At 38.4% G+C, this 27,467-nt stretch overlaps 3 protein-coding genes across 6 annotated transcripts in view; 1 reads left to right on the forward strand and 2 right to left on the reverse strand.

Moving 5' to 3' along the window:
• Positions 1 to 378: 378 nt before the first annotated feature.
• On the reverse strand, positions 379 to 14,508 carry LIAS (lipoic acid synthetase). 3 transcript variants are annotated; one of them, XM_036852374.1, is made up of 11 exons: positions 14,329 to 14,499; positions 13,039 to 13,211; positions 11,991 to 12,084; positions 10,961 to 11,041; positions 9,628 to 9,784; positions 9,484 to 9,541; positions 7,147 to 7,275; positions 4,499 to 4,644; positions 3,771 to 3,841; positions 2,934 to 3,045; positions 379 to 720 (listed from the first exon to the last, which is right to left on the reverse strand). In XM_036852374.1, the coding sequence occupies exons 1-11, from the start codon at positions 14,371 to 14,373 to the stop codon at positions 668 to 670; spliced, it is 1,119 nt and encodes a 372-aa protein (XP_036708269.1). In that variant the 5' UTR covers positions 14,374 to 14,499; the 3' UTR covers positions 379 to 667. The 3 variants fall into 3 exon arrangements, with proteins under 3 accessions (XP_036708269.1, XP_036708270.1, XP_036708271.1); XM_036852375.1 differs by having other exon boundaries at positions 463 to 720; positions 4,535 to 4,644; positions 14,329 to 14,508; XM_036852376.1 differs by lacking the exons at positions 9,484 to 9,541; positions 9,628 to 9,784; positions 11,991 to 12,084 and having other exon boundaries at positions 463 to 720; positions 14,329 to 14,501.
• A 69-nt stretch (positions 14,509 to 14,577) lies between these two features.
• On the forward strand, positions 14,578 to 19,055 carry RPL9 (ribosomal protein L9). Of its 2 annotated transcripts, XM_036852377.1 has the most exons (8): positions 14,584 to 14,621; positions 15,072 to 15,118; positions 15,208 to 15,323; positions 15,920 to 16,015; positions 16,987 to 17,119; positions 17,983 to 18,063; positions 18,588 to 18,702; positions 18,976 to 19,055. In XM_036852377.1, exons 2-7 carry the CDS (start codon positions 15,073 to 15,075, stop codon positions 18,692 to 18,694), a joined length of 579 nt encoding a protein of 192 aa, XP_036708272.1. In that variant the 5' UTR covers positions 14,584 to 14,621; position 15,072; the 3' UTR covers positions 18,695 to 18,702; positions 18,976 to 19,055. The 2 variants fall into 2 exon arrangements, with proteins under 2 accessions (XP_036708273.1, XP_036708272.1); XM_036852378.1 differs by lacking the exon at positions 15,920 to 16,015 and having other exon boundaries at positions 14,578 to 14,621.
• Positions 19,056 to 22,851: 3,796 nt separating this feature from the next.
• Positions 22,852 to 27,467, reverse strand: part of KLB (klotho beta) — a 35,572-nt gene continuing 30,956 nt past the window's right edge. The window contains 1 exon segment of the mRNA XM_036852079.1: positions 22,852 to 24,591. Within this exon segment, the coding sequence (XP_036707974.1) occupies positions 24,209 to 24,591 (383 nt within the window). The 3' untranslated portion in view covers positions 22,852 to 24,208.

Here is a 27,467-nt window from a genome sequence, read left to right on the forward strand (position 1 = left end):
ACCTCACCAGAGTGGTGTGAGGAATGAAAGGAACAAATGGATAGTGCATGTGATGTAGCAAACTATTATAAAATGAGAGTTAATATTTTATTTTTAGGTTATATTTCCCCATCTTGGACAACATCATGGTCTTGGTTTAATAGAGGTCCTAAACAAGCAATCAACATAAAACTCTTCTGTAGGTCTAAAGTAGTCATATCAACGTGAAGAGTCAACACTGAAACTCTTAAGCCTTTCTACATTATTCCAACGATGTTATGCAAAGGACATATGCTACTTACAAGTAAACAGATACAATCTCAATCTATTTTGACTGTTTCATCACAGTATGTCATTTTTCAGAAATGAAACGTGACAATGATGTATAGAGGCTTAAAAGATTTTCTAGAAGTTTTTAATGTATTGTTTAAACTACACTATTAACAGTAAACTCTTACAAAGATGTTTTATGATTACATCATAACAAGCAATTGTTTACTGGGACAAAGAAGATATGCTAAAAGACAAATGAATTATTATAATTAAATATGCACAGCTTACTGATATTTTTCGTAAAACAAAAAGACTGGGATATATCCACTGAAGTCTAGGCATTCTGCCACCACTTCTGTTACCAACTGGAGTCAAAGTTTTAAAATTCCTGTGATCTTGAATGTCTTGTTAAGTGTTAGAGGGCTTTTGTTTTTCTTTTAGCCACTAGATTTTTCAGGAAAAATTCACCTATTTAGGAAAAATGAAAATACATTAATAGCAATTTAAAGTAAATTTCAGAATAATTATACTTCAGTGTTTCCCTTTAAAGATGACTTTTGTATTTATTGGTGTTTTTCTCTTCTCAAATCTCAATGGCAATAATTTTCTAACCTCACATATCCCCCGTATCTTTGGTCCTTTCCTCAACCATAATGCTTAGTCATTATTCTTTTTCTTTTAAAAGAGCTTTTTTTTCATAAATTTATTTATTGTTCATTTTTGGCTGCATTGGGTCTTTGTTGCTGTGTGCGGGCTTTCTCTAGTTGTGGCGAGCGGGGGCTACTCTTCGTTGTGGTGCTCAGGCTTCTTATTGCGGTGGCTTCTCTTGTTGCGAAGCACAGGCTCTAAGTGCATGGGCTTCAGTAGTTGCAGCATGTGGGCTCAGTAGTTGTGGTGCACGGGCTTAGTTGCTCCGTGGCATGTGGGATCTTCCCAGACCAGGGCTCAAACCTGCGTCCCCTGCATTGGCAGGTGGATTCTTAACCACTGCGCCACCAGGGAAGTCCCTAGTCGTTATTCTTTTTTTTTTTTTTTTTTTTTAATTATTTATTTTTATTTATTTATTTATGGCTGTGCTGGGTCTTCGTTTCTGCGCGAGGGCTTTCTCTAGTTGTGGCAAGCGGGGGCCACTCTTCATCGCGGTGCGCGGGCCTCTCACTATCACGGCCTCTCTTGTGGCGGAGCACAGGCTCCAGACGCGCAGGCTCAGTAATTGTGGCTCACGGGCCTAGTTGCTCCGCGGTATGTGGGATCTTCCCAGACCAGGGCTCGAACCCGTGTCCCCTGCATTGGCAGGCAGACTCTCAACCACTGCGCCACCAGGGAAGCCCCCCTAGTCGTTATTCTTAAAAACCTTTTCCTATCACTACAATTTTTACCATTACTCTTTCTAGTAAAGAAATATTATAAAGGGTGACCCTATTGCATCTGTGGGCTGCTTCTGTGCATTTATTCCACTTCATGTGCACCATCTATTCCTCATCACCGACAAAGTACTGCTGTTGGCACAATTCACTTCAGAGAGCAATTCTGCTACATTATTAGCCTGGATCTGATGTTTATAAAACAGACCTTGCTGCAGTTGAGCAGATTGATTTGATGGCATCTCTTTAGCTTATTCCCCTCTAGGGAAGCAAGAGCTCTTCATCTATAATGGGCTTGCTTTCTCTCCACCCCCTAAGATGTGCCTGTGCACTAAGTTAGCTGCTTAGAGGGGGCACTTTCACTTTTCAGGTAATTAGGGTTCCATTTAGTCTATCACTGTTATAGCACGGCTCAAAGCTTATTGGCAGAGTTCAGCACTGCAGGCCTGACTTTATGAGGAGTCTGATGAACTTCTCTGTCATCTTAATACATAAGTAGAATTGTGATGATTGTATCTGTACACAATCACCAAGAATCCTAAGACTCATAACCTTGCCAAGTAATGGAGAGAATAATCCGTGCTGCCCCATGCCTCATCTAAATCTGGTAAGAGTAGAACCATATTATCAGATCCTAATCCATCATCTGAATCTAAGACTTTGACCTTTTACTGGTAATTTTAAAGGAATTAAAAAGTTTGTAATTCACTTCCTCATAATTGTTAGAAATTTTCCTTACCAAAAACAAAAACAAACAAAACAAAACAAAAAACAAACAAAAAAACCCAAACCAACAAAATAAAAAGTCCTTTCAGGGGCTTCCCTGGTGGTGCAGTGGTTGAGAATCCGCCTGCCAATGCAGGGGACACGGGTTCGAGCCCTGGTCTAGGAAGATCCCACATGCCGTGGAGCAACTGGGCCCGTGAGCCACAACTACTGAGCCCGTGCGTCTGGAGCCTGTGCTCCGCAACAAGAGAGGCCGCGATAGTGAGAGGCCCACGCAAAATAAATAAATAAATTAATAAGTTAAAATAAAAAATTGCACTGTAGATAGTAAAATTATACTAAACATTTCCATAGGGGAAATAACCTTATGGATTTTTTTTCCTGTTGCTTCTGGGAAGAAAAACACAAAGATATTAATGCAAGCAGCAATGTTGTCAAATAGATACTTACCCTTATGGAGTGAAGTTCCTAAAGATACTTCAGAAAAAAAAAAATTTTTTTTTCTTCCCCACAAAAGACAACCACAGCTATTATCCTTTTAATGTGGAAAATTACGGACTAAATAGAACCATGCTCTGCAGTCTAACTTACCTGCTTTATATGAAGAACGCACCAGAGGGCCACTTGCAGTATAATGAAATCCAAGTTCATTTCCTACTTTTTCCCAGTATTTGAACTTTTCAGGAGTAATGTATTCTTCAACCTAGATTTAAAGAATTAATTCTAGATTCTAGAATTTTCCTAAATCATTTCGGTTCTATACAAAAATCTACTTGTTGGCTACTCGGTCAGAACGTAATTATAGTGAAATTAGAGAGGAGGGGAAACATATCAATTTGGAATTATATTAGCTATTCCAAAAGGGAAAGAAAATGAGATTATTTGTAGAGATTATATACCTGTATCATTCCTTTACTGACCAACAAGTACAATCAAAAATTAATCACACCTATTTCTATAAGATTCCTGACAGAAAAAAAAAAAAGATTCCTGAGGACAAGACTGTGTTACTCATCCTGTATCTTCTGCTCGGCACGGTGTCTGGCACATGGTCACTACTCAAGAAATGTTTTTTGAATGAATGAATAAATGTCCAATATAGAAATAAGGAGACCTACTTTTTTTTCTTACTTCACCTCTGGCTCTCATATAATTCTAAAACAAATCACAAGATCACCAAGTGTGAATGAACACAATTTCCCAACTTAAAAATTTTTTTCCTGTAGGTCACTTAAGTTATACAATTTTGGGGGCGGCAAATGAGTGCCAGTGTAGCTGCTTTATGCAGATAATAAAATGGAAACTGGAACTTAGAAATATACATGGAACACTACACTAAAAAGCCAGTAGCTTCTTAATTTTACCTAAAGAAAATAAAGATTTAATTCAAATTACCATTAAACATTTGGCAATTTATGGTAGTTGTACCTTAAGGTGGCGCTTTGTTGGCTGCATATATTGTCCTAAAGTCAAACAGTCCACATCTGCTTCACGAAGTACTACAGGAAAAAAAGCAAACGTTACATTAGCAGATGTTTTTACAATGCTAACTGTATGCATTGTTGTAAAGAGCAGCTTTTAATTATTATTTGAACTTATTACTCTTTGAACCAATAAATAACTGTAAGTTGGCCAAGGATCTTCAGGTAAAATAAAAGCTTTTATATTTTAAAATTTAAGAAGCACAAGAATCACAAAGCAAATGGATTTAATGGACTAAGGTTCAGTGAAGTCCAAAGCATACCATGTTATGTAACAATTCTATAAGTAAGCACTTCCTCAAAGGCCTGAATTCATCCTAGTCATCTTTGGATTGTCAGTGCTTGACAGAGCTTCTGATACCTGGCTGGACTCAAAAACTGTCTAATGAGTGAATAAGAAAAGTGGACAAAATCATGTTTTTAGTTGATGAAAGGGTAAGAAATAAAATGGGATGCAAATTTCATATCCTGAGCATCCTGTACATCATTCCATAAAGTTTTAAGAAAACATACTTCCTTTCCTTTCTATGCTGCTGTTTACAACATATACTATATGTTTGTTCTCACTGGCACTTTCGCTGAGACTATGGACAAAGCATAACAGGTCCTTCAAAGTGGGATTCCTGCTATTACTCAAATTAAACGGAAAAGAGTTTTCATTTTCAATTTCTTTACCTTTCATCATTGCATATACTTGCTCGTCATTCTCACCTAAACCCAACATTATAGATGTTTTAGAAATAACATCAGGTCGAACTTCCTTGGCATGTTTCAGTACACGTAGAGACTGGTCAAAATTGGCCCGGGGATCACGAACTTTCCTTGAAAACAGCAAAGTTGTTGTCAGCAAGAATAACCACAAGCTCAACTAAGTACATAATTATGCAAGCAACCTGAAAGACCAGAAAAGTACATTCTGGACATCATGCTACATCATATGGTTCAATGGTAGCATTTTTGGACAAATGTCTAAGTGCTACTTTAGGAAAGAAAATCAAGCTTCACTAGGCCCCCAACTCTGTTGACTTTTCAGGCCTTTCAAGCCTGGGGCAGAGAAAATGAGAATGGAAGTAATGAATGAAGTTAATTCATTTTATGAATTACTCATTGAGAAACCAGGATTCTGTAGCTGAGAATAAGTGATTAGAAGAGTAGTCAAGAGAGAAGGGGAAAAAAGTGGAAGAAAATCTCGATACTGAACAAAGAAAAAACTATTTAACCTGAACCATTTCAGAGGAATGAAACTTTTATGTTCATTTCTTTTTTTTTTTTTTTTTTTTTTTTTTTTTTTTTTTTTAATTATTTATTTATTTATTTATGGCTGTGTTGGGTCTTCGTTTCTGTGCGAGGGCTTTCTCTAGTTGTGGCAAGCGGGGGCCACTCTTCATCGCGGTGCGCGGGCCTCTCACTATCGCGGCCTCTCTTGTGTGGAGCACAGGCTCCAGACGCGCAGGCTCAGTAGTTGTGGCTCACGGGCCTAGTTGCTCCGCGGCATGTGGGATCTTCCCAGACCAGGGCACGAACCCGTGTCCCCTGCATTGGCAGGCAGATTCTCAACCACTGCGCCACCAGGGAAGCCCTATGTTCATTTCTAAAGACTAAGCTGCCCTCTGCTGGTAAGTATATAGCTTGACATCTCTTAGGTAAAAAAATACATGATTCTGGAATTTTCACTGCAAAGGATAATGTTTTTTATTATTTTTAAAAATTAATTAATTAATTTAATTTTTGGCTGTGTTGGGTCTTCGTTGCTGTGCACGGGCTTTCTCTAGTTGTGGTGAGCGGGGGCTACTCTTTGTTGTGGTGCACGGGCTTCTCATTGCAGTGGCTTCTCTTGTTGCGGAGCACGGGCTCTAGAGCGCAGGCTCAGTAGTTGTGGCGCACGGGCTTACTTGCTCCACAGCCATGTCATATCTTCTGGGACCAGGGCTTGAACATGTGTCCCCTGCATTGGTAGCTGGATTCTTAACCACTGTACCACAAGTAAGTCCTGGATAATGTTTTTTAAATGAAAACAGAGAAACTGGCACCCACTGGTGGTGGTATCATGAGATATGACAGGGTTGGAACAGGCTGTGTGCTAGACTTCAACAGGGGCCAAACCACCATGGCTTAAATGGATAAGGCCCAAAGGACACGAAGCTGGTGATGTTAAATCAGCCTTCATTTGAATTCTAATGTACCTTTATTTTGTGTAATTGATTTGTTGTTATGGTTGTTATTTTTAATCAGAGACCAGTTCACAGGGAAGAGAGGAAACAAATTAATGAATTTAAAAATAATCACAGTGACTTCTCCGGTGGTCCAGTGGGTAGGACTCCATGCTCCCAATGCAGGGGGCCCAAGTTTGATCCCCGGTCGGGGAACTAGATCCCACACACATGCCGCAATGAAGATCCCTCATGCAGCAACTAAGACCAGGCACAGCCAAGATAAATAAATAAATAAATATTAAAACTCACACACACACACACACACACACACACACACAATTGATAATAAGGAAATTACTTTTTGGAAGTTATTTCTCCACTGAATTCAAGTCATGCTCCCTAATATATTTATGATTTAGTGGAAATCCTGGTTATTGTTTATCCTACTTCTTTCTTTAACACAGAATAATGTGTAGAACCTAATAAAATCACTATCAAATGCTTTACTAAAATAATGAAAATGAATTATTAATCTTGCCCAAAATTTTTCATTTTTCTGAAATATGAATGTACTTATTGATGTAGAATAACAATCTGTAATTATTTCTAACTACTAAAATTATTAGGAAGAGTAAGACAGCATAGTATCTACTTTTTAAAAGAGATCTGAAATACATCTGAGTGTACTAGGTTTTTCTTCAGCATCATTTACTGTATATATTATTGCCAAGTGGATGGTTAAAAGTCTTTTTTTAGAACCACAATCAAAGCAATTGCTCTTGAGTAAGTTTTTCTTTCTGAAAACTGTTCTTTGAAAAAAACAGCTCGATGGCACTTGCAATGATACTTTACAAAAAAAAAAGAAAAAAAAGATGCTCATTATGTGTGTGTGTACCAAAACATATATACACATGTATAAATATATAAGTATATATTACACTTAGATGTTAGTAATTGATACTACTAGGTGGAACTATTATGAGTGATGTTTACACTCTTTTTGTTGGCTACATTTAAAAATTTTTCTGCAATAGACATATGTTGTTTTTGTTTAAAAACAGAGTTCACTTTATAAAAGCGAATTACAAAGTTCTCCCCTGAAACAAGTGAGAAAATATAGCAGATTCTGACCCTCCAAACTTCCCAACATTACTCTGTATATGAAATCACCTCTGTAATTCTGGAACTGTTTCTACATTATGTGCATACACATCTAATCCTGACAGAGCAACTTTTTCTATTGCTTTAAGATCTCCTCGGAAATCAGGGGTGAGACATTCCACAAGGATTTTCGGATTCCTAGGGTGAAAAAGAGATAAGTATCAAACTGAGGAAAAGAGTTGACATAACCGTTGCTCAAAATAGAAGTCACCAGTACTCATTCAGTATCAGTTTCAATACGGTAAGCTTTAGAACCTTGCCAAGAATAGCATGAACACACAAATGTTTATATATGAACTGTTAAATGAAAAACAAACAAAAAACCCCCCAAAAAACCAAACAAACCTATAACATCAAATAATATGCACACTGTGGTTAAAACACATCTGCATGTAAATAATGATCAGAATAAATTTTGGGATTATACAGAATTTTAAACTTTATTAAGTAGGTATTAAAAAATTGTTTAAAGGAATTAACATACAAATATGAAACATTAAATATAAAATAACCTTTGTATTTTTTTAGAAAATAAATTGGGATATCTCTTATGTGAATGCAAATATTAATTCCTTTAATTTTGCATTCTTTTAAAATTCATGAATAGTGCCCTCCTCCCTTCCTCTAGACAAATATTTCACAAGTGCTCTGAGCTTTAAAAACTATCTTCTGGGGCTTCCCTGGGCGCAGTGGTTGAGAATCTGCCTGCCAATGCAGGAGACACGGGTTCGAGCCCTGGTCTGGGAGGATCCCACATGCCGCGGAGCAACTAGGCCCGTGAGCCACAATTGCTGAGCCTGCGCATCTGGAGCCTGTGCTCCGCAACAAGAGAGGCCGCGATAGTGAGAGGCCCGCGCGCCGCAATGAAGAGTGGCCCACACTTGCTGCAACTAGAGAAAGCCCTTGCACAGAAATGAAGACCCAACACAGCCATAAATAAATAAATAAATAAATAAATAAATAAATAAATAAATAAATAAATAAATAAATAAAATATATCAGAAAAAAAGAGTAAAATAATATTAAAAAAAAACTATCTTCTGAGTTGCTGAGTCATGAGCTTTGCTTAAATGAAATACAAGCTAAACATTAATCTTCCTATTTATATTCTGGCTATATTTATGCATTCAAGCATTAAAATATGAACTAGGTCATAAAGCTGTTCCCTTTGACAAGTAGTAGAAATGACTGGGAAACTAAAACTTTTTCACAAACCCAACTGCAAAGTTTTTTTTGGAGCTGTTTCATGCGAGAACAGATGTAGAAAGGACCACATACACACCCTCCCATGGATACATGTTGAAAGAACACATAACTCACTGTTTTTTTAACTGCAAGTTGAGACTCATTAGTGGTTTGTGAGATCAATTTTGTGGGTGGCAAACAAAACTTTTTTTAAATGAACTATAAAAAAATAAAATAGAAAATACTGGGGGGAATCACTGAAAAAACATTTACTGAGGGTGTTAGACTAGTACTGAGCTGTAGAAAATAAGCATAGGGCTTCCCTGGTGGCGCAGTGGTTAAGAATCCGCCTGCCAATGCAGGGGACATGGGTTCGAGCCCTGGTCCAGGAAGATTCCACATGCCGTGGAGCAACTAAGCCCGTGCACCACAACTACTGAGCCTGCGCTCTAGAGCCCGCAAGCCACAACTACTGAAGCCCACACGCCTAGAGCCCGTGCTCCGCAACAAGAGGAGCCACCGCAATGAGAAGCCCGCGCACCGCAATGAAGAGTAGCCCCCGCTCGCCGCAACTAGAGAAAGCCCACGCAGCAATGAAGACCCAATGCAGCCAAAAATAAATAAATTAAATAAATAAATTTAAAAAAAAAACCTCCTTTTTAAATGCTTTTTAAATACATGGAATTTACATGTTAATAAATTGTTAGTTATGGGTAAAATTCCCAGGGCATATCAATAGTGATAAAATTTATATCAAGATTACATATTTTAACAATGTGGGAGTTTATCTCATCCTAACTTCTTCTAGATGATGGTTTATTTAAATCAGTGCTAGGAAGACTAGTTTTATACTTCTCAGAAAATTACTCAAAGTTTAGACTGATACTCAAATATGAAGGAGGGGTTCTACCGACTAAAGGTCCATGAATAAGTTTGTGTCCCTACATCCCTAAAATTTCTGCGAATATGTATCTGTATGTTTGAATACGACTTTTCTGGATAAAAGACCACATAATTTCCAGCAGATTATGAGACAGGTTTATAATCCCCACAAAAGGTTAATAACCACTACTTTAAGGTAAAGACCTAAAATAAACTGAATTTACATGGATCAACAAAAGTCCTTAAATTACACAAGCAAATGCAAAAACAAGTAAGTACCTTTCCTTTAAGTAAGACACAGTCTTTGCAAAGTGCTCAGCTCCTCCATCAGGCATATCTAGAAACAAAAGAGTCCACTGCTTAAGATGATGTCATAACTTAATAAGAGCCAATTTCTGGAAGAGGTAATGATGATGCACTAACCATCTCGATCCACAGACGTCAGGACTACATAATCCAGACCCCACTCTGCAATTGCCTTTGCAGTATTGTAGGGCTCATTGGCATCCAGTGGAGGTGGATTTCTCGCAGTCTTAACAGAACAAAATCTACAACCTCTTGTACATGTGTCACCCATCAACTAGAATAGAAATGTTACAATTTAAATCAAATAAACAGATGACTTAGAGAATGTAATGTTAAGGGAATAAAACTGCAATGAATGTATAAACTTTGATTCTGTTTTTAAGAAATTTAAAACATTCAAAGCTAAACAATACAGTTAAGGAATACAAACATACATGGTAAAACTGAAGAAAAGGAAAGGCAAGGGATAAAACCAGAGATTTCCATCATGGAGTATTCAGAATCACTCCTTCCTTCAAGAATTGACATTGCATAACTTAGATAAGCTCTCTGGTTGGCTCTGTATTATTCCAGAAGGAGCTCTATCTCATAAGAATCCCCAGCTCCTCATCTAAATAGTCTCTTGCTGATATAACTCAACAGTTTATCAGACATTCCCCAGACAAGTATGGACTTTCAGTTGCACATAATTTATATTTAACCCAATACTTCAATCTGCAAACTCCTCTGTATAAATAATATGGTAGATTGCATTGTTAATCCTATTTCTTACTCCATCATATTAAGATTATACATCTCACCCACTGCCATGCAACTTGCAGGGCCCGCCTACTTGGGGAGGAAGTTATGTCTCTACTCCCACTCATGCTTGGCTTGGCCATGTGGCTTATTTTGGCCAACAGAATGATAGCAGCCATGACGAAGCAGAAGCCTCAAATGTGCATGGATGGTTGGCTTGCCCTCTTGTGCTCCTTCCAACCTCCATGAAAAGAATATGCCTTGGAGAGCCACCGGTCCATGAATAAAGCTCTCTAGAGCAGACCTGAACCCAACCTACTTCCTGGAGTCCAGCTTAGCCCAGTTAGGAACAGATGAACGTGGGCCAACTGAAAGTCCCATGAGGGAGAAAAATATATGCTTATTATTTAAGGGGCAAAGTGAATAACAAGTTAAGTGATCATGAAGAACATTTCCAAAAATTACTAGAAGAGATATCTCAAGGCAGTGCATGATTAACCATCAGGTAGATGGAAGAATCAATAATAGACTTATTCAGAGAAGGGTGAGATCATAACAGGCTGGATTATTCTGTTGGGTTTTTTCCCACATTTCTCATAAACTCATATGTAACAAGAAATCTGATCAGAGATTCATAATGTACATTTGTAGGAGAAAGACACAAAACATTTCCTTTCAGTCTCTAGACTTTAGAATTTGAGGCTGGCCTTACCATGATTGTGGCAGTGGCAGTGGCATGTTCTCCGCCTCCCCAACACTCTCCAATATTGGGACATCGAGCTTCCTCACACACCTGTGGGTAAAAGGGAACTGAATACAGTCAGGTTGAAAATACTTACCAATTGAGCAAATTAGTCATCAGGCATGTTTATACTATCCATTCTTCACAGCATATTTATGAAGAAATTCACTATTCAAAAATGCTGTTAAAACTGTCGAAGTATATAGATATTAGGATTCCATTTTTAAATTAAAAACTATATGGACTTCCCTGGTGGCGCAGTGGTTAAGAATCCGCCTGCCAATGCGGGGGACACGGGTTTGAGCCCTGGTCCGGGAAGATCCCACATGCCGCAGAGCAACTAAGCCCGTGCGCCACAACTACTGAGCCCAGGCGCCTAGAGCCCCGAACCCCGCCACTGCAATGAGAAGCCCGTGCACCGCAACGAAGAGTAGCCCCTGCTCGCCACAAGTAGAGAAAGCCCACACGTAGAAATGGAGACCCAATGCAGCCAAAAATAAATAAATAAATAAATAAATTTTAAAAAAACAAAACAAAAAAAAACCCTATATGAATGTATATATTTTACATGTGCAAATAAAAAGGTCTGCAAGGGTATATGTTGAACAGTTAAAGTGGTGTAACAGTTAAACATTTGAGATTGCATATAGGATGCTTCACATTTAATATACCCTTTCCAACAAGCATGTACTTAATTTGTAATATAAAACACACAAAAACCCTCATTCCCAAAATTGCAGAAAAAAAATTTTTTTGTTTGTACTATTAAATGAGAGGTTAAAGAATACAATTACTTTTTGTTTCTTTTGCAGGGAAAATAATCTTTAAATGTATTTCCATTACTGAGAGTAATGTATCACTAAACATCTTTATTTACTTTCCTTGCTATTTTTTTTTCCTTGCTATTTTTGATACGTATTTTATTAATTTTTAAGTTACAGATATATGGAAAAATTACGGCTTCTGGTAAAGAGGGATATTTAACCCTCTGATAACTTACTGTATGAAGATTTAAATTCCGCAAAGTATTTTTCAGTTTATTGTAATTTTTCCCCATGGGAATCTCTGTCTTTAGCCATGGAGGTAGTCTTAACCTGAGGAAAGCCAAATATAACTATACATTAACAAGTATGTTCCCAAATAATCACACAGCTTTGAAGTTACTCTGCACTATTACAATTCCTAGTTAGGAATTTTCCCCCCATAATCCTGGATTAACTCTTTTAATTTCTGCCATGGGAGTAATAACAGAGAATGAAATATAGATTTGCTCAAACCACTTTAGAAAACACCTATAACTGTGTCTAGCAGGGCACTGTGCTCATGTCTACTTTTGCAAAGGCACAGAGTAACACCATCCCAATAAAAAAATGAAGAAGCTTTTGAACATCTCATTCCCTAAAAAACAATACTGACAAAAAGTTCTATATTTGTTCAGATTAAGGAGAGATCCCACAAGTGAACTTTCTGCTCTACATTCTAGATTTTGATAGTTATTAAGTGGAAAAAAATCTAAAATTTGGAGTGAAGACTACATTTCCTCAGGTTCCCTTTGACTTCCACCCACTTGTGATCTAGAAGTTGCTAGGTAAAGTATCTCCCAATACAATTTGCTCTCTGCACTAAATTCCCTTACAATTCTTTTAAACTAAGATCATATGTACATTGACTAGGCAAAGCAACAAGTTAGATCACCGACACCCAGTAATAATGAAAAACTTATTAAAGTGTAATAGACTAGTAACAAGGTGATTATCTTTGCTCTGTGAAGAAATTTGTTGCTGGATGGAAAATGGGAGATGGTGGTGTAAGATGGCTAAGTCCTAGGAAGGGTGAAGAAAAACTGTCAGAGGGCAGAGAGAAAAGAAATAGATTCCAACAATCTCACCTAGTCACCTATTCTATCTATGTTTGTTATCACTTCTTTCTAATGATTTTTAGCTAAATTTAACAAGCTGATTAAAAATATACCCTAGGGCTTGGTTATATCTGAAAATGATGCACTATGAAGAAATGGGACATTAAAATTACCTCAAAATTTCAATTACCTTTCTCCTTTCTGGCGTTTTAAGTCTCCTTTATATTCGTCCCAGGTGCTCTTGTCTGCTAGATCACCAGATACAAAATCTTGAAGGTCTGGTCCATTCTGTAAAAATTTCTTTTTTTTATCTGGCAAGGAACTTACTTCTCTGACTGGACTGCATAAATATCTTCCAAATACCTAAACAAAGGGTTCATTATGACATTTATTTAGTGGGGTTTGGAATAACTAAGTTTTGACCTATTTTAATACCTAAAAGGAAGGGTAAAGCCCAGAGAACTGATTCAGAAATTATGTCAAACTATTTACAAGCTCTGTGTAGGAGCTGAGAATCTAAGATTAAGGAGGACCCAAGGGGAACAAACCAAACCTAAAGGAGAACGGGAGCTGACCATTTCCTGCTGGATTTAGAATAGATTTGGAAACCACTGGAACTGGCTAACATGCCACACTTTTCATGTAACCCATTTAGGTACTAAAAGTCTGTTTTTCAAGTTTAAATTGCAATAAGGGAGAAGACACTACAGCTTTGAATTTTCTATTCCTGACTTGAGTCAAGGACGTTTAAATGAAATTTGAAGTAAATCTCTCTGCTTTGGACTTTGGATAAGCATACGTGTTAAAACGTAGAGGTAGTGCTCAACTAGTTTCACAGAACTTGAAGAAGGGAAACCAAACCTAATGTATTAATTTTCTAGGTTACATTCTGTGTTTAAAGAAGGAAGTCACTCAATATGTATTTGTTGACCATAAGAAGCCATTGGCTTCTAGATCTGAACACACACGGACAAGACAGCCAAAACACTATAAAATTCAAGAGTCAGTACTTATAAAGCAAAAGAACCTTCAAGAATTAAAAAAAAAAAAATACAGTGCCTATTAATGCTGCACGATTGCTATTGTACTTGCCCAGGTCTCCCGCTCGAGTCTAGAGCATAGATTTGGGTTCTAATTGCCCAAACCGGTGTCTAGTACACAAGAAGAGCTCAACACACAGTAGGAATCTGGAGTGCTCACCGCAGTGCTCATATAACGCTCCAATAAATACAGAGTACAAATCACTGATACGCAGAAAAAAAGCTCTCAGCGCCAGCCAGAGAGACCTACAAACAAACCAGTACCAGAGACTTAACCTCGTGGGGGTGTCGGAAGAATTAAATGAGATACCACAAGAAAAATGTTTAGAACAGTACCTGGCTCGAAGTAAACACTCAGTAAGTGCTGGCATTATTGGGCGCTCTAAAGGGATGGGAGCCCCCCCACCCCACGCCCGCACCCTGCTCGCCCCGCAGCTCACCCGGGGGCCCACGGTGCGGACCGCGCCCCCGCAGCGTAGAGACATCCCTCTCTTTTTTTTCCTAGCAGGGCCGAGCGATCACTAATTCCCGGGAAAACAAAGATGGAAAAACCGTCACTCGATTTATGACCAACAACCTGAGCCACACCTGACCCTGTGGAACCTGCCCTGCTCCGCGATTGGCTGCCTTAGCCTAGTCGCGTCGCGCGCTTATGACGCCATACGCAGGACTCTTACGGACTATAAGAACGTGATGACGAAAGACGCTCTCTCTTTGCCGCATCTACTGCGAGGTGAGGTTGGTTACTGTAGTCGGTGGGCCTTGGGAATCTGAAGCCATCGGTTCAGGGAAAGCCAGCGGCGCGAGTCTGGCCCTCAGAAACCCTATCTTGGTTGTCTCCCCACGCAGCGAACGCCGTATGAATTTGGTGGCGATGGGATTCGAGCCCTGTGCTGGGCTTTTAGGCCTACCCCCACTCCTCAGCCTTGCCGGGATGGCGCCGGCTTGATGGGAGTCCCAGGGTTGCGCTGAGCGGGAGTTGGCCCGTTGGGCTTATAACACCCGCCGAGGAGCTGCTCCTTCCAGGCCAGGGCGTAGTGGGGGCCGCTCTCCGTGCTGGTCCTCCCGTATCCTTCCCGGGATTTTTGTCTGCGGTCTCCGGTAGGAGTGGAGCTGCGTGCATCGTAGTTTGGTCGAAAACAGGTCCTCTGCGGCCTTCTTACCCCAAGCGTTTGTGTTTCAGAATGAAGACCATTCTCAGCAATCAGACTGTCGACATTCCAGAAAATGGTACGAGACCTGGTGTTTGCATTTTTCTTACATCTTTACTACATGCCCTATACCTTGTTGCGAGGCCTCACGAATACGTTCTCTCCTAGTCGACATTACTCTGAAGGGACGCACAGTTATTGTGAAGGGCCCCAGAGGCACCCTGCGGAGGGACTTCAATCATATCAATGTAGAACTCAGTCTCCTTGGGAAGAAAAAGAAGAGGGTGAGTTTTTGTTTCTGTTTTTTTTGACACTTCAGTTGCTTGTTTGGAAGGTTGTGATTTAAGAGCATCAGATTAGGTTGTTTTTAAAATTATGGAATTGAGGTTCAGTGTTTTAAGTTGAAGTTTGGTGTCCAGAAGCGTTAACTAGTTTTGGTGTTGTTGCTTCAGTGAAATTGGAAAACCAGATTCTGAACAGAGTGGATTATAAAGATCAGTACTAGTAGTTGTCATTCGTATCAGGTCTTAATGCTGTTACAAGCTAAGTTTATTTTTCTTCTGATTGTTTGTAAGAATCTTAGGAATGCAGCAGTAGGTCTTTTAAAACCTGGTATTTTAGTTTTCAAGGAGTGAAGTTTGATGCAGCTTGTACAAAACTTGTGTTCTGGGTTGTCATTCCTTTGTGAAGTAGTAGTGTACCTGTAATGTACAGTAACAAATGTTAACTGAGGGCTTTGTGGTTTAATTTTTCCTTGAAAAACGTGTGTTTTAATTTGGGCAAATACTAGAATCTAGAGTACTTACTGTGAATAAATGGACTTTTTTCCAAGCCTACTTACTACTGGAAAGAATTTTCTAAAGTTTTTGTTCTGTTACAGCTCCGGGTTGACAAATGGTGGGGGAATAGGAAGGAACTGGCCACTGTTCGCACTATCTGTAGTCATGTACAGAACATGATCAAGGGCGTTACACTGGTAAGCAGGTTAACCAGACTACTTTGTTTTGGAAGGGGAGGTTTCTCAGCTGTGATTTATGTATGCGACATAAATGTCTGCTGCAGAGAATAGATTATGCATGTAATTTAGTGAGTTATGTGTACTTATTAAGTACTTGGGAAAAAGTGATCTTGGCAAATGTGTTTAATAGACATCCCTAGGTCTTAGGATTAAGTGATGTGAGTAAAGATTGAGTGATAAATAAGAGTAAAGACCAGGTGGTCTTAATAGTATGCTGATGGTGTTTTTTCCACACAAAATAGGACTCACCTTCAGCGTGCTTTTTTTTTTTTATATTAAAAAATGTAACATACAGGGTAGGCTTTGGTTTCTTGTTTTTATGCCTGTCACCACCAGGACCTCTTGTAGGATAGAAAAAGGTGACCTAATTTCTGAGCTCCCTGTCCATTTCCTTAAAAACATACCAGGTTAGGTTCCTTGAGGGCGGGGGGCCTGTCTTGGTGTCATCAGTTCTTGTCACCTGGCGTACCTTAGTAACTCAGTATGTTAGCTTGATGTCTAAGATGAAGGGCTTTGGGGTTCTTCTTTAATGGGAAACTAGCATTGTTTACCGTGGGCATAGCAGGTGGTAAAATACATGCTTCCTTAAGGAGCTTCACAGTCCAGTGAGGAGATACAGAAACACGTTTGTGTGTAAGATTGTTGTAAGGCTTGGTATGGGTGATAACATTTTACAAAACCTTGACAATGAGTGCTGTGTGAGAACTGTTTCAGTTTCCTTTGTCAGGAAGGAGGAAATTTTCCTCTAAAGTCTCCATTGGTAATTTCTAGAGATTTGGTCATCCTTTTCTAGGTGCAGGGAGGGAGATAGCCCTGACAAATATGTAAATGTTCCTTATAAAAGGGCAACTCATACTTGGTTTTCAGAGAAAAACTGGAAATCCTTTCAAATTTCTCAGCATTGCTAATAGTTTGTTTATTTAACCTAGGGCTTCCGTTACAAGATGAGGTCTGTGTATGCTCACTTCCCCATCAACGTTGTTATTCAGGAGACTGGTTCTCTTGTTGAAATCCGAAATTTTTTGGGTGAAAAGTACATCCGCAGGGTTCGGATGAGGCCAGGTATGGTTTAGAAATTTTCTTTCTACTTGTGAAGGCTGGTATTTTGGGGTAGCTATAAATAAGACCAGATTTATTTCAGAATTATCCATTTTGGTTATTGCTTTGTATCATATTTATACCAGTTGTGGTTCCTGAAGGCTTACATTTGGGGTAGTTTGCAGGCCATGGGAGCTGTGATTGGTTTTGCAAACTGAAATCCAAAAAAAGACCATTTGAATAGAGGTTAATACCTAGATTTCCTAGTTTCAAGTCTCAGCTCTCACTGTCAACCTTGGGCAGATTACCTCTATTAGCTCATTTTACTCATCTGTAAAATTGGGAACATCTCATGATTAAATGGCTTGAATTTGAAATGCGTTTTACAGATAGTTCTTGTCTGATGCATAGTTAACACTGAAACATTAGAAAGTTTTAAAACTTAGTGCTCTCGATGCTGTTTGATTCTGTTGAATTGGGTGGGGGTGGGAAGAAGGGATTGTACCTATTAATGGCTCTACAAAAATATATGATAGTTGCTATGGTCAGCAATACTTAATGAGAACCCTTAGGTGAAAAATGAGCTTTGAGGAATACCAAATATACAGTAAAAGTAAGACTGGATACAAATCTTTGTACAGCTAAATCCTACTAGCTGAATACCTTTTTCTCATACTCCTTAATTGAATCATAGTCTGTAATCAGTCTGGGGCAGATTCATTCAAGCAGGAATACAAGATTGGCCCAGATAATACAGATTCTGTTACAAAACAATTTCTTTTGGTGTGTGGAATTTTAAATGGAATAAATTGCTACTTAATTTAAATATTTTAAATATGCTACAAATTTTATGTTAACACTATGCACATGCTCTCTTACCTTTTTAGGTGTTGCTTGTTCAGTATCTCAAGCCCAGAAAGATGAGTTGATTCTTGAAGGAAATGACATTGAACTTGTGTCAAATTCAGGTTTGTATGTTTACTGTGCCTGATTATGCCCATAAAATCTTACCTAGATCTTGTAGTTGAATACCTGGTATATGTTCTTTTAGTGAGCTTTTTTCTTTTTTTTTCATCTGTTTATTTTACTTACAGTGTTCTATGGGGAGTTTGTAAAGACACTGGTCAGTCAATTAAAAACACACCTAGGAACTCTGTGTACAGAAAAACAATTAGACATGTGAAGGCACAAAAGAAACAGAAGACTCAACTACATTGGATATTAATAGGGACAAAAGGACTCAAGTGTAATTTGTTATACCTCTAATAGAGCAATCAAACATAAGTAACTGTAAATAAAAAAATTACGGGGAAGGAGAGAGAAAGCAGAACAATGAGATAGACAAAAAGATTGGTGAGTTTTTTTAAATGGTGGGACTCTAATAAACTATCCCAAAGATACTTGGGTTTTAAGTATACAGCACGTAATAAAATACTTGCTTATGATGGGTTTGGTTGATAAAATAATTGCCTTATCTTTTTCACTCTTACAGCTGCTTTGATTCAGCAAGCCACAACAGTTAAAAACAAGGATATCAGAAAGTTTTTGGATGGTATCTATGTTTCTGAAAAAGGAACAGTTCAGCAGGCTGATGAATAAGATCTGAGGTAGGTTCTTGTAATGTCCATATAAATTTTATTAATTGCTTTAGTTGTGGGTCTTAATTGATTAAGAGACTTAAACTGGAGGTGTAGCAAAGGTAGAAAATGGAGAGCTGCATTCTGGAACACAGTAAATTTGGCAGAATAAGAGAGTTGACACGTTTTTACTATGAACCAGTAAGTCATAGTCTTAAAGTATGTTTTAGATGATTCAGAGTAGAACTTTTCTGGGCAAGGATATTGATGGAGATTTACTGACATTTTCATTTCTTTTTACAGTGATCCAGTTACAGAAACTGCAAGAGGCCAGACTCATATGTGATATTTTAAAAACGAATAAAAGCTCTTTTGACTTGGGACTTTTTCTTAAATTGATTATCCTTTCCAACTATTTGGCCAGTAAGCAGCTAAGTAAATTCTAGTGTGCTAAGAACAATAACAGAAGGAATAGGAGGGTTTTTTAAAGTAAGACTTAATGGGAGAAGTGGTTTGAAGGAATAGCAAGGGTATTTCAGGCAAGAGGAATATGGGTACCAGTGACAGGCGACACTGGTTGTTCATTATTGGATGAAGAACTTTGGGAGATGTCCTGAAGGTATGTGTAATTTCGCAGAGGCACGAATTTGAATATTTGTGAGGGCAAGTGCCTGAGTCACAGTAACTTTGTGTGAAAAAGCAGCTGAGAAGTGATATTAGAAGATGGAGTTAATTTATATTCATGATAAACATGGTTGCTGTGGCCCAAGGTTCTTTGTTTTAGCGTAATTTCAGCCATTTACTCCTGTGTCCTAGTCCTTGATATCTAAAAAAAAACTTATAACCCTTCCATAGTCTCTTCATTCCATGTGTCATGCTTTAGATACACTACCATACTAGACTATCTTAACTCAATAGGATTGCCTCTAAATCTCTTCCTTGATAGAAACTCCAACTTTATGATTTCTCAGGCAAAACTTAACATTCAAGTTTGATTTCTCTTACATCCTGTGTGTCTAGTCTGTTAGAAAAATCTGTGGGCTGTGCCTTCAAAGTAAGGTATGTTCAGGAACTAAGCAAGAAAAAATAAAACCCATTTGGAACATAAGGATCTTAAAAGATCTTCATTTAGATAAATGAAATTAATTTTTATATTGAGTTAATAATCTTTGGTTTGATAATGGTTAAGTATTTAAGAAATGGATGAAATTGTAAATGTAAGTTTTGAAATATTTTAGATGAGGTTTGGGGTAGGCATTGGATGGGGTTCTAGGTCTAGGGTTTCAATACATTGATATTTGTTGAAGCTGAATGATGGGGATTCACTATACTATTCCTATTTGCATAAAGTTTTGAAATTTTTCGCAATTAGAAGATGAAGCCAAAACCCTTTAAACTGATCCACGCTTGCTCCTCCCTCCCCCATCTGTTCTCAGCAGTAGCCAGAATGCATTTTTCAAACTCCCTCGTAACCTTTCTGACTACACTGACTGAGTTGACCTTCCTGCTCCTTAATACCACTGCCTTAAAGCCTTCAAGTTGTCTTTCCCTTTGGAGTGACAGGTTATCTTCAAGTCTATAGTCCAGTGTTTGCAGTGAAGCTTACGTTGACCATCCTATTAATTGTGCTCATTCCTCATGCCCATCCTAGCATACCCTTACCCTGCTTCACTTGTTTTTGTCCATAGTATTTATAACGTAATATTAATAGTTTACTTTGTTGTGTATTGATTGTATGCTTTTTTCCTGCTAGAGTCTAACCTTCATGAGGATGTGGTCTTTTCTACACTGGGATATTCCAAGTAAAGAACCTGGAAAAACGTCTGGCACTTAGCTGTTTGCTGAGTGAATGGTTCCCAGATTGCCAGGGAGATTCAAGTTATGCAGATTCAGTAATAGTAATGGGACTAGAAAGATGTTTTGGAAGGTGTTGACAGAATTTGAGGGTTGAGGAAGTAATTTCCAAGTGGCAATATTGCAGAGGGATAGAGGTGTTACTGTTGAAGAGTGTCAGCATATAGGCGGTAGTAGCAGCTGTGGGAGTAAGTGTGATGCTCTCCAAGAGTGAAGTGGGTGGTGTGAGACCTTCACAGCGTAACTATTGCAGTCTGGTTGAAGCTAAGGAGTTATTTCCATTCAGTAACTTGGATGTGGTAAATGAAAGTCTAGTTCTCCCCAGGGAAGACCTCCACGTTTTCTGTGTTTACTATGGATAAGCACGTGTGTGTTTTTTCAGTTTTGAGGTGTAGGAGTCCACGTTGTATAATCAGAAAACATACTCAGGAGTAAGTTACCCAGTTGGCACACAGTTTGGGAGGATGGGGGAGGTAGTGTTGGGGCAGAACCCAGTTACAACACCAAACCCATTCACATTCCACAGTTCTTAAAACTGACCAGATTGTTAGTTGAATATAAATAATCAGCATAAACCGGTTTATTTGGAATAAATTACATCGAGAATTAAACACCTAGTCACAGTGTACTGACCTCATTTTCCAGAGGCTCTTTAAACACCATAGTTGTGATATTTCCATATATATTAGACTTTTTAGTGAAAGGTTTGTTACATTGAATACAACAGTAATGTTACAATATACAAAGTAACACAAGCTACATTTTAAGGTGATTTTCTTCCAAGTCTCAGAAAAGCTTAAATTTAAAGATCTTACCCTGTCAAAAGCTATCAACAGTTCCTAATCGACCCTTTATGATTTTAAAATGAGTTTTAAGAAAAACTTGAATAGTAAATATAATTGATCATGAGCCAGATTTAAATGTTTACCTAGGGACTCGTATGATGATGGCTTAAACCAGTGGTTAAGACTGTGCTTCCACTTCAGGGGGCGGTGGGTTTGATCCCTGGTTGGGGAACTAAGATTCCCATATGGTGTGGCCAAAAAATAAGTTTAAAAAGAAAAAAAAAAAAATCCCAAGTGGCAAAAAAAAAAAGGTAAGCATTGGGTTAGGGACTTTACTATTTGCAAGAATTTATGGCAAGGCAACAAGTTTAAAAAAGGGGGTCATAAGTCTTAAGCACTAAATGTAAAGACATAAAATAATGCTGTTTAGTGGACTAAACAAACCATGAGTACAAGATACTTTAATCAAAACACAAAGTAGAGACCATAAAAGCAAAATCTTAATTCTAAAGCTTTGTTATTCCTATGACTGAATATGCATTTCTTTTTCAAAACCTTGGACGTTAGAGGTTAAAGAGTTGATGAGATGCTCAACTGATAATCCGTAAAATTAAAATAATTGACTAGTTATTGTAATTGTGTATAGCCTCAAGCCCAATAACTGGTTCTCAAAAAAAATACAAAAAATTCCTTGGAAAACATAACCTAAAATCTGCTAAGTTTGAAGGAGGGGTGCAGTTGGAACAAGGAGAATAGAAGAACACATTTGCCAAATTTTACTATTTGAATTTGGCCAGCCAGATAGCAAATTGATGTCTCATCACTTGCATTTGTTTGAATTGACCAATTGTGTAATCTGTATCTTTGAAACTTAATGCTATTATCAATTAGTATCTCAGTTGTGTAGGAAATAAGAGCTTTCCTTTGTCTTTTTTTTAGATTTACTATATTTACTTATTTTGGGCTGCGTTTGGTCTTCGTTTTTTTTTTTTTAATTTTTATTTATTTATTTTTGGCTGTGTTTGGTCTTCGTTTCTGTGCGAGGGCTTTCTCTAGTTGTGGCAAGTGGGGGCCACTCTTCATCGCAGTGCGTGGGCCTCCCACTTTTGCGGCCTCGTGTTGCAGAGCACAAGCTCCAGACGCGCAGGCTCAGTAGTTGTGGCTCACGGGCCTAGTTGTTCCGCGGCATGTGGGATCTTCCCAGACCAGGGCTCAAACCCGTGTCCCCTGCATTGGCAGGCAGATTCTCAACCGCTGCGCCACCAGGGAAGCCCGGTTGTTTTTTTTTGTTTTTTTTAATGAGTGTTTGCTCCTTTTTTTAAATTATTTATTTTTTTGGCTGCATTGGGTCTTTGTTGTGCGCGGGCTTTCTCTAGTTGGCGGCGAGCGGGGGCTACTCTTCGTTGTGCTCGGGCTTCTCATTGCAGTGGCTTCTCTTGTTGCGGAGCACGGGCTCTAGGCGCGCGGGCTTTAGAAGGCAGGCTCAATAGTTGTGGCACACGGGCTTAGTTGCTCTGCAGCATGTGGAATCTTCCCAGACCAGGGCTTGAGCCTGTGTCCCCTGCATTGGCAGGTGGATTCTTCACCACTGCACCACCAGGGAGGTCCCTCCTTTGACTCTTAAAGTCAAAATTCCAGGAGAGTAGACAATGGTTAGTTATTTAAATACTGACTCACCTAAAGAAAGAATGAGTATAAATGGGTTTAGATTCAGGTTATCTTCCAACATTGAGAATACAGTGAATGAATATTAAGCATAGAGTTCAAGAAAGTCAAACTGCAAATTCAGGTTTAAGAATTTACTTAATCCTAGTTTCAAAAGTTGCAATGTAAGAATAGTTTCAACTCATGCAGACCACCAACGTTCTGAATTGTGTCCAAAGAGACACAGTTGAGTGGTCCAGATATGGCTGCAGTCTACACCTTGAGAGGTCTCTATATGCATGTGTCATAACAGTGAAGCACTTCAGGGGAGAGAGCAAGTCTTATGGGATAAATGGTCCTTTGGTAACTTGATAATTAAAAACTTTTCGTCTTTTTAGAACGTTTTAATTTTCCTAAGTATGCTACATCTTGTCACCTCAGAAAATTCAAGTGAGGAATAATGTCAATTTGTCTAAAGAAGTTGCTGTGCGTGTACGGTGAGGTTGAGTGACTTCCCTGTCATCACAGGCAGTTGGGTCTAGCTCTCTTTAATCTTAGTCATCTGATCTTTAACATGAGAGAGTTTTGGAAATTAAATGTTATTTTAAAAAAACATCCATCTGGAAAAGAGACCTCACAAAATTAGATGTTTTGTGAGTGCTTAATAATTATAATTTTTTATTGAGAAAAATAAGGATTGATGTGCTACAGTCCTATACTGTAACTGGCTATAGACAGCACTACTTACCCTATTTTTTCTTTCCATTTGTGAAAACATCCTGACCAAAGGGGAAAGCACCTGTTAGAAGTGACAGAATTTATCACTGACTAATCCATGTTACCAGTTAAATCTCTGCTATGGAGTCTTAACCAAACAAAGTTGCACTTTTTTCAAAACAATTTCTTTATCATAAGTAGCTATTGGTATTCATAGAAAAAAACTGCAGAATAATGATAGGAAACAGCTCATCAAACTCCATGAAAACAATGTATCAGATAATCCTCATACCCTTACCGTCTAGGGAAGCTTTACCTTAGATTCCAAGAACTGAATTCACTGATGTTTAACACCTAAGGGAAAACTTGAACCACACAGTGGAGACATCTATTGTCATTACCTTGGCTATCACTAATATCTCAAAACTGGTTTTTCTACAATATAGGTGTATCTTCTGTAAGTTACCAGTATATGGAACTGGAGTGAATTTTTAAACTTTTCCATCATGCAGACAAATATTGTAGGATCAGCTTAGCTAAGAACTCTCGTGGCCTTTTTTTAATGGTATGTGTTGTAAGTTCTTTGCTTTCCAAAATTTTCTTCTCTTTAGCTTATGAAAAACGGTAATTGATAAAAGTAGAACCAGGGTAGAGAAGAAACAACATCCAAAGAATATCAGCGGTTTCTTCTGCACAAGAAGTAAGCAGACAATACACTCTGTGTTTCTTTGACTCTGACTGCATCTAGGACTACTGTTGTCAGAAAGGAAGCCATTGTTGCTGATCAGTTCGTTGTAAAACTGGATTGAGGATTTAGCTTTGTAATCAGATGTGAAGAATCCAAATCTGGGTCTAGATTTTTCTTCAGTCAGTTTGAATACATAATAGCCTTTGATTTTGATTTTATCAATCAAGTATGCTGAAAAATATCAGAAATGAACATTATTAGTCACAAGTGGACTATAAAATATCTTTGAATAAGAATTTAGTTTTCATTGAAACAATCTGAAACTCGTGCCCATAAAATGTGATTTTCATTAAAGGTTTTTTTGACATTCTTTTGATTGATCTTAAGATGAAAATATGTGTAATGCTATAACTTTAAAAAGAAATTTGAAGTAAAACTTTGATCTATAATAATACAAAAACACCTGGAGGAAAAGCAGATTTAAGAATTGGAGCCATGAAGCTCAAAGGACTTACTGTCACTTTTGTTCCTAGGGTCAAAAGCAGAAAAACCATGCCTATTTGGCCTGATTTTAAATCTCAGATGTGCCCTTTGTGCTGCCCAATAACTACACTTGGTTTCCCCAGCCACTCACTCTAGCTCTCCTCAACTTTTTTTTTTTTAAATAAATTTATTTATTTGTTTTTAATTTTGGCTGTGTTGGGTCTTCTTTGCTGCGCGTGGGCTTTCTCTAGTTGCGGCGAGCGGGGGCTACTCTTCGTTGTGGTGCCTGTGCTCATTGCAGCGGCTTCTCTTGTTGCGGAGCACCTAGGCACGCGGGCTTCAATAGTTGTGGCTCGCGGGCTCTAGAGCACAGGCTCAGTAGTTGCGGCACACGGGCTTAGTTGGTCCGCGGCATGTGGGATCTTCCCGGACCAGGGCTTGTACCCATCTCTCCTGCATTGGAAGGCGGCTTCTTAACCACTGCGCCACCAGGGGAGCCCTTTCCTCAACTTTTTCACACCTTCCTGTCCTCAAACTGATAGCCCCTACTCTGTCATCCTTGCTTTGAAGTGATGACCTTCCTCCCTACTTCCGCCGAACTAAAGCTCTCAGAGGAGAACTTCAGTCTCCTATAATCACATCTGCCCACCTACTGGCGTTTGCACTGGTATTCTGCTTTCTCTCCTGTTACTGTGGATGACCTATTCATGCTCCTGGAGGAAGCTGACTTCTCCACTTATACATTCACTAAGTTTATTCTCTTTTGTCTACTCAAGGACATTGCTCCATTGTTCTTTCTCTTTTCTCATCTATTTTCCCTCACTACTGGATCATTTCCATATAAATATGCTATAACTTCTGGTATCTTAATAAGCAAAAACAACAACCTCCCTTGATTGCACATCCTCCTCTAGTTATCTTTTACAGCATTGGCTCCTGTTCAGTCTTTTTTTTTTTTTTTTTTTTTTTTTACTGGTTTCTCAGGGCTCAGCCCTCTTCTCTATGCTTGCTTTCTTAGTGATCTCCTTCAGCTTTATTGTTTTAAATACATCAATTTGCTCTTGATTCCCAAATTTGTATCTCAGCCCCAGACCTCTCCTCTGAACCTGAGGTTCATATCTGTTAGCCTACTTGACATCTCTACTTGGACGTCTAAGTGACATCTCAAACTTAACCTGTGCACAACAAACAACTCATCTCCAAAAACCTGTTCCCCAACCTGATAAATGGCCACTCATCCTTTTAGTCACTCAAGCCAAAATGTTGGAATCATCTTTCTTCTCTCATACCCACATCCAATCCTGTTTGACTACCTTCAAAATACATCCAGAACCCGGCCACTTCTCACCATGTCCACTCTTAATAGCCTGATCCAATCCACTGTTATCCTTACACAGACCAGTGCAATTCTCCCCTGTTTCAATTCTTGCTCCTTTACAGTGTATTCACAAAGAGTAACCAGAGTAATTCTTTTAAAGTGTGAGTTGGAGCATGTCACCCTTCTGTTTAAAACCTAGAACCTTCCTATCTCACTCAAAGAGCCACAGTTCTTACAATGGTCTACTAAGCCCTACCTGATTTGCCTCTTCCCTTAACCTCCTTGACCTCATCTTCAATTACTTTCCCCCTTGCTCATTCTTTCTAACTATTCTGACCTCTTTCCTGATCCTCAAATAGGCCAGGCATGCTCCAACATCAGGGCTTTTGCATTTGCTCTTCTCTTACCTTAAACACTTCTTTAAGTAACTATTGGTTTGCTGCCTTACTTCTCTGAGGATCTTTGAGGTTCCCTAGCCACTCTATTTAGAACTGTAACCACTCCTGTCTCCCACCCTGAGGCACCCTCTTTGCTGTTTTTTCTCCACAGACCTTTTCACCCCTGACATGCTATATCTTATACTTGTTTGTTGACTCTTATTCCAGAAAAATACAGGCTCCATAAAGGACAGTAATCTTTATTTTTGTTCAGTGGTGGCATAGTGCCCAGAACAGTTTTTGCCCATACTAGGTGCTCAATAAATATTTGTCAAATAAATGAATAAATTTCTAGGAAATTTTTGCAGCTTCAACAAATTGATCATGAACATTTAAAAATAATATTTTTTAAAAATGCGATATTAACCAATGCTGGGAAGAGTATGTGAGATAAGCACTCTCAAACACTGCTGTTTATAATATATGATCCAATAATTCCATGTTGGAGAATCCATCCCAAGGAGATCATTAGAAATGAAGACAAAAATCTATATACAAAGATGCCTATTTTTTAGTAGTTAAAAAAACACCTAAGTATCAAACATTAGAGGGGTGGCTAAGTACACTGAGATATGTCCCTATAATGAGATATTAAGCAACCATTAAAATAATGTTAACAAGGAACTTTTAATGACAGAGAACACATTTATAATATATTAAGAAAAAAGTTGGCTACAAGACTATATTATAGTATGAGCTCAATTGTATTAATGATATCTAGTCAGCACGAGTCTAGGCACTTTTTTCGGGGGAGTAAGATTTCAGGTTTTTAAAAGTATTTTTCTATACTTGCCAAATTTCCCATAGTGAGCTGACACTGTCATTAATGAACCTGTTCCCCTCATTCTTCTGTGCATATTATCTGGGAA

The sequence above is a fragment of the Balaenoptera musculus genome, chromosome 5 (genome assembly GCF_009873245.2).
Source record: "Balaenoptera musculus isolate JJ_BM4_2016_0621 chromosome 5, mBalMus1.pri.v3, whole genome shotgun sequence".
Lineage (NCBI taxonomy): Eukaryota > Metazoa > Chordata > Mammalia > Artiodactyla > Balaenopteridae > Balaenoptera > Balaenoptera musculus.

Excerpts from the sequence above, each read along its gene's own strand:
- LIAS (XM_036852374.1), bottom strand. The coding sequence starts at position 14,373 with ATGTCTCTACGCTGCGGGGGCGCGGTCCGCACCGTGGGCCCCCGG. Across the intron at positions 9,785-10,960 it reads CTGCCACTGCCACAATCATG|TTGATGGGTGACACATGTAC; the intron begins GTAAGGCCAGCC and ends TTTCTATTCTAG. Across the intron at positions 721-2,933 it reads GCGTTCTTCATATAAAGCAG|GTGAATTTTTCCTGAAAAAT; the intron begins GTAAGTTAGACT and ends TTTCCTAAATAG.
- RPL9 (XM_036852377.1), top strand. The coding sequence starts at position 15,073 with ATGAAGACCATTCTCAGCAATCAGACTGTCGACATTCCAGAAAATG. Across the intron at positions 15,324-15,919 it reads TTGGGAAGAAAAAGAAGAGG|CTCCGGGTTGACAAATGGTG; the intron begins GTGAGTTTTTGT and ends GTTCTGTTACAG. Across the intron at positions 16,016-16,986 it reads TGATCAAGGGCGTTACACTG|GGCTTCCGTTACAAGATGAG; the intron begins GTAAGCAGGTTA and ends TATTTAACCTAG.